A 6,660-nucleotide genomic window follows, 5' to 3' on the forward strand; every position below is an offset into this window, starting at 1 on the left:
GTTGTGCTTCTCGGCTGGAGGAAGAAGATAGGCATCGTGGGCTGTTGCAGATGGAAAAGAGGAAAAAGAAAACGGGCTATGCCGGCCCGAAGAGAGAGAGAGAGAGGGGGGCAACGGTCCGTGGAGTAAACCAGCCTAAAGAGAAGAGGGAAGAGAGCTGTGCATGGGCAGACCTGGGTGGAAAAAGGAATAGGCCTAAGACAACTCTTTCTCTTTTCTAGCTTCTCCCCTTTCTTTTTTTTATTATATATGTATTCTACTTCATCTTACACTAGGAAAGTTTTGGATGTATATGAACAATTATGGATCATAGAAAAAATTATTTATACATCAGAAACTTGAGTTCAAATCAAATTGGTTCGATAAATCACTGCAAATGTGGACCGAGCTGCATGTGTGTTTGATAATTTGAGGTTGCGTCATATTCTGTATATGTATGAGTTTTTTGTTTTAATTGTGCTGCCAGTATGTTTTCATCCTGATATTATCGTTTTTTATTTTCTTATATTATCAATGTTATATTCGTTTTCGATATTTTCATTATCGATTTCGTTTCTGGAAAAAAAATATGAAACTGGAATTGATTTAAGCTATTTCTGAACGTTTCAGAACAGTTTTCACCCCGTTCGCCGTTGAAGCCACCGACTCATCACTTCACTCCCTGCCGCGCCCGCCTCCTTCTAGCCTACCCGCACGCCGATGGCGAGACCGGCGGCGAAGGCGCGGCCACCGAAGCACCTGGTGGTGCTCGCCGTCGTTGCAATCCTCGGCTTCTTCCTCGTCGCCGACTTCCTCTGGGCCTCTTCGTCCTCTTCCCCTGCAATCTGGTCCTCCAGGCTCAACCTCCGCACCAGCCCCACCGAGCCGGCGCCGCCCGCCGCGAAGAAGGTGACGCCTCCCATCTCACGCCCAATGGTTGGGGATTTAAAATGGCTGTCTCTGCTGCCTTTCAAGTGTCATGTGCTCCGGTAGGGTTGAGGAGCGTGGTAGTGAGGCCGCGCGATTGGTGAGATCTGGTGGGAATTATGGAGGAATTGGGTTACCTCTGCGGTTTGATCGGAAGATTATAACATGTTTGCTCGATTGCTGACTTTTCCTCAACCTAATGCAGTCCAGATGAGCAGCCATTACATGTTAGGTGTAAAATTTAGCAATATAATGGCCGATTCGTGTTTCGTGGCTTCATTTGGAGACTCGTAGGAATGGAGATATATACTTTGGCTATATGAGTCCTTATCCCCGCATCACTGCAACTTAGGGATGCAAGTGGGTAGTTCTGCGTCACTACTAAGTTCATTTTTTCCTGAACTTAATTAGGTGAGAGTCAATCTCTAGTTCATTTTTTTGAGTTTTGGGTTGACCCAATGACCCAAAAAATACAAAACTTGCATCCCTACTGCAACTGGACACTATCTTACAATGTGAAGACACGATTTGCGTTTGAACCACTAAGAAGAGGAAAATAACTGTTTGTCAAACAGTTACTTAGGAAGCCTGTGGATAATTTCGACATTGTTACAACTAAAAGTAGCAGTGTATGAGGTCCGCACTTCATGTTTTTTTTATCAAGATATGAGGATCAAGGAATATAATCCGTTTTTGTTAGCACTACTAGTTTGTGTTTCTCTAGGCATATTAAGTCCTTCTCTGCCATCTGATCAGAAATCTAGGCCCTGTGTGTAAAAGAATAAACACTGATCAGTGATTTAACAGAGTTGTCATTTTACTTTTCCTTGGACTGAAATATTGCTGTCCATTCACATTTTGTCATCTTATGCCTAGATGACATGACTTTGGTATGATAACAACAGTAAATATATCTTACTTATGTCTAGTTGACATTTGATATCATACAGTAGTAAACAATGTGTAAAGTGCAAACTCATGTTCTGTACTTGGATGTTTTCTACCTTATTTTTAGTTATAGTGAACTATGCTGTGAAGATTATTGTCTGTTATCACTATGGTCTTAAACTTTGTTATATTGGGTTCTTCCTGCAACTTTCCTTCGTTTGTATAGTTTCATCATGCTATTACAATGGCTTCTCTCAACACTAGTCCTTGTTTATTTCCTGACCAGAAAATGAAGGACAAGAAACCTGTAGGTTCCATGGACATCAATGCAACATTTGCAGATTTGCCAGCACCAGAATTAAAATGGGAAGAGATGGCTGAAGCACCTGTTGTACGTTTGGATGGTGCTGCTATACAGATTAAGAATCTCTTATATGTATTTGCTGGATATGGCACCATTAACGATGTGAGAAAACCTGCCTGATATATCTTCCATAGTTTTATCTCTTCATGCTTTGTGATTCTAGATATCTGTTTTTCTACAATTTATAACATCTGTTGCTCGAATAAAGTACATGTTTATACAAGGGGAGCAGTGTGTCCCTCATTCATGTGAGATTTTTACTTCTCCCCTTTTGGTAACTCATAATACTATAATAGAGAATTGTAATTTGGCTTTGATAGCTCAAGTTAGTTATCTACTGTTCATTTCATTAAGAGTAATGAAATGTATTTACATAAAGTTGCCAAGTTGTGGAAGAAAAAAATCTTTGCTCTCTGTTAATGTAATATCTGATTGATTGCACTAGTCTTATACTCTATATACGGTCATGTGATTAAGTTGCGTAGAGAGTGAATAAGGATTATGCAAAGTTCTGGTGTGCCTTTACTACTTCAATTGTTCAGTTCATGCTTGCTCTTCCATATTGAAATACAGTTAAATTGCCTTTCCCATGTATGATAGTTTGTGCCATGATGTCATTTAAGTTTTTCCCAAAAAATAATAACATTGCTGGACTGTCAGTTATATTTAATCTTCGTAAGACTAGAATCCGAATTTCATCCTGCTGTTCTTTACCATGGGTTTTTCTTCATGGAAGAAGTCTACCATGAGATGTAAGTTGTTTCAATATGTTAGGCAAGTTGCCTTTGTAAAAGTTCCCTTTTTTTACTTTCCATTTGTAGGTTCATTCTCACATGGATGTTTACAATTTCTTGGATAATACATGGGGAGGAAGATTTGATATGCCAAAAGACATGGCACATTCACATCTGGGGATGGTTACTGATGGAAGATTTATCTATGTTGTAACTGGACAGTATGGTCCGCAATGTAGGGGACCTACAGCTCGAAATTTTGTGTTGGACACAGAAACGAAAGAATGGCATGATTTGCCTCCATTGCCAGTTCCTAGGTAATTGTCTTGTCCTTCCTGAAACAAATGCGCTTTACTTGCACTTGCAGGTTGTTGGTCCCATGATCCCATCAACGCAAATATTACCTTTGAATATTCGCTCAACTTGAACGCTGTAAAAAAATAAACCAAATCTTTTCCTCATATAAAAACTTTTGTCCAGATATGCTCCAGCAACACAACTTTGGAGAGGCAGACTTCATGTGATGGGTGGCAGCAAGGAGGATAGGCATGAACCTGGGCTTGAACATTGGAGTCTCGCAGTAAAGGATGGGAAAGCATTGGAGAAAGAGTGGAGGAGCGAGATACCAATACCACGTGGCGGTCCTCATAGGTCTATAACTTTCCCTTCCTATGATATCAACAGTTGTTGTTTTCATTGGAAAACAATGTTGCTAGATGCCTAAACTGTCTTGGCATTTTGCTATTGACTGCATTTGCATTTTTCATATGCTATGGGCAATATGTATGCTGCTAGGTGATGTTTTTCTGAAAATTTTCCAGGCTATAAATCTTGTTTCATAAATACAAAGAAGTTTAATTTGGTTTGTAACATATAACCTTTATCTGAGATCGGTATTATTAAGTAGCTGAAGTTCTTATAATGGATGGCCTTCTCTTGCTTTCAGGGCTTGTGTTGTTGCTAATGATAAGCTCCTTGTTATTGGTGGTCAAGAAGGTGATTTCATGGCCAAACCTGGATCCCCTATATTTAAATGTGTCAGAAGAAGTGAGGTAATATGCAACTCCAATCATATAAATGTTAATGTGGTTTGTACGTTTTAAAATCAACTGAGATCAGTTCCCTGCATAAGTAATTAAGGAGAACTTAACTATATGCCCTGCATGATTGAGTCTATTAAATAAACAGTGAAGGCCTAGTATGTTGGACCTACTATTTTTCAATAAATAGCAGCAAGAATGATTTCACCAAAAAGCAGCATGGGCACCTCCTGGATTGCAATTCTCTATGCATAAGCAATGCCATTGGTTTGAAGTAACTGTCATATTGGAGAATGTATTCAGGCATTGCCATAATAGATGGTGATTTTTATCTGGCATCGGAATCTACTTAAGTATTTTTATAAGATTCGACATCATCTAGTTTCACTGTTTTCTTAGAGCAACTTCTAGATTTCCACTCTTCTGTTGATCTTTATTCTTGCTTTCTTTTAGATAATATTCCACTTGTGCAGGTTGTGTATAACAACGTTTACATGCTTGAGGATGAAATGATATGGAAGGAACTTCCACCTATGCCAAAACCAGATTCACATATAGAATTTGCTTGGGTGAATGTCAACAATTCTCTGATTATTGCTGGTGGAAGTACAGAAAAGCACCCAATAACTAAAAAGATGGTCATGGTTGGTGAAGTATTTCGGTTCAATTTGGAGACGCTGGTACAAATTGCTTCTTTCTTTCTTTCTTTCTTTCTTTCTTATAAAGGTGGTTTACAAAAGGATGGGAAATTGAAGGAAACAAAGCATGAGTCATTATGTATCCATTTCCTGTTTGTTTGTTATGGTGGTTTTGTGCTTTTCTTAATATCTTAAAATTGTCCTTTTACAGTATTATGCTGTGTATTTAACACAATAGCGACTAGAATCTTGTTAAATCTTCAATCGTCCAAATTTCTATTCCCACGATGCTAAATAATTATTACATTCTACCTATATAATTGCTTTTTGTAGTCCATTATGGCCCGTCTGTCATTGTGATGCTATTGAAACTCCTCCTGCATGCAGGAATGGTCTGTGATTGGGCGGTTACCTTTCCGAATCAAGACCACATTGGTAGGATACTGGGATGGTTGGTTGTATTTCACTTCTGGGCAACGAGACAAAGGACCAAAAGACCCATCTCCTAAAAAGGTTGTCGGGTGCACGTGGAGAACTAAGCTGCACCTGTGATTTTTGAAGAAAAACTGATAAGACTAATCCATTCTTTTTGCATTTTTGGGTAGTAGCTGTTTCATTCCCCTTGGTGGGCTAGTTGTTTACTGTCAATGCAGAAATTGTCTGCTGTATGTTCTTTTTTTTGTTATATCATAGAATCACCCACTTTTGCTCCATTTTGTACATAGAGAATTGATCGGTCATTCAGTGATTGTCACAATCCTGTAAGTTGTAACATATACATTTATTCTGTGATTCTTTGTGCTCGCACCGTTGTTTATGGCGGTACGCAACTTTAACTTCAACTTGAGCTATTCCTGTGTGTTGACTTCCACCCTCACAAGTCTCAACTTTTTATCACATGATTTCTGTGAATGATAAGAGTGCTGTTATCTGAGGCCCGTGTTAAAATCATGAAGTGGCCGGATGCTTGGCTTCCCGTCATGCGATCAAGTGTGCTTGAAGGATTCCACTACTTGTCTTCCTCAACTTGTCTGTGGCATGAATTGTTTGTTGCTGTTGATGACCGCAGAACCCATTCCCATGAATATATCGCACAGGACCATGTTCACAGGCACAGCATCAAGTCGTATCCGGAGCACACACCCTGAGGCATAGCCTACTTGTGCTGGGGGAGCACTTTCTGTCTTTCTTTCGTCTTCGTGCCATTGTATTTTTCTTTGATTTCCTATTTATTTTTTTACTTGCAGTACCATTTAAGGTTTTCAACATCCTGATGCATCCAGTTTGGGCACTTATAGCTCTATCTCCATGCTGTCAAAATCATGCAACAAACTGTCATTCTTTGGTCCATCTCTTATTCTCTTCTGGTTTCAAAAAAAAGAAGAAGATATATTCCACATATATGTTAAAATCATATTTATATATGTGATAATATCATAAGTGAAATTATTATAGTGTTATTACATAATGATATAGTTCATTAAAAAGGACTCATATGTCTTAAAGAAAATACTAGGATAAGCTACCAGCGATAGCAGGTCTTTCATCATCTATATGCGTTGTTCAAGAGAGCGTCAGCCTAGAACATGATCTCTGGGTCGAAACCTTCCTCCTGAAACTTTACTTCTTCACCAAGGTCTGAACAACAATTGGTCACAACAAAGAAAAGGGAAAAGAAAAAAGGTGAGTACATAGAGTAATCAATAAGTGTGGAAAAGTATGATATGATGGTTTAAGATAAAGAATGCTTGACTCTAGTTTACTACAACTAAACTATTCTAACTTATGACTCAATACGACATAACAGTCCTATTTACTATGTGATATGACAATACTTTAAAAGACACAACCCAACGAATTTCATCTGACTACCAAACTCAGTAGGTATTCCATACACAGCTACCAACTCACTGGGTCACCATCACCTGACTACCAAAACCAGCCATCCAAGATCCCCCACTAATCATAAAAAAGTCTAAGCCGCTCTTGACCGTGAACACGACTGATATATCAGTTTTACACTCTGCAGAGGTTGCACATGTTACACACGAGGTGTGATTCTTATGTTGCTTCACACTTCCGAGGTGTAG

General features: G+C 38.9%; 1 protein-coding gene across 2 annotated transcripts; it reads left to right on the forward strand.

Annotated features, from left to right (window-relative positions):
* The first annotated feature begins 618 nt into the window (after positions 1-618).
* On the forward strand, positions 619-5,421 carry LOC133887619 (kelch repeat-containing protein At3g27220-like). Of its 2 annotated transcripts, XM_062327562.1 has the most exons (7): positions 619-888; positions 2,081-2,260; positions 2,980-3,209; positions 3,373-3,543; positions 3,839-3,944; positions 4,406-4,612; positions 4,958-5,421. In XM_062327562.1, the coding sequence occupies exons 1-7, from the start codon at positions 700-702 to the stop codon at positions 5,120-5,122; spliced, it is 1,248 nt and encodes a 415-aa protein (XP_062183546.1). In that variant the 5' UTR covers positions 619-699; the 3' UTR covers positions 5,123-5,421. The 2 variants fall into 2 exon arrangements, with proteins under 2 accessions (XP_062183546.1, XP_062183548.1); XM_062327564.1 differs by lacking the exon at positions 4,406-4,612.
* Positions 5,422-6,660: the final 1,239 nt, after the last annotated feature.

Source organism: Phragmites australis, chromosome 13 (genome assembly GCF_958298935.1).
Source record: "Phragmites australis chromosome 13, lpPhrAust1.1, whole genome shotgun sequence".
Taxonomy (NCBI): Eukaryota; Viridiplantae; Streptophyta; class Magnoliopsida; order Poales; family Poaceae; genus Phragmites; species Phragmites australis.

Coding starts and splice junctions, on each gene's coding strand:
- LOC133887619 (XM_062327562.1), top strand. CDS start 700: ATGGCGAGACCGGCGGCGAAGGCGCGGCCACCGAAGCACCTGGTGGTG. Junction 3,210..3,372: donor CCTCCATTGCCAGTTCCTAG/GTAATTGTCTTG, acceptor ACTTTTGTCCAG/ATATGCTCCAGCAACACAAC. Junction 3,945..4,405: donor AATGTGTCAGAAGAAGTGAG/GTAATATGCAAC, acceptor CCACTTGTGCAG/GTTGTGTATAACAACGTTTA.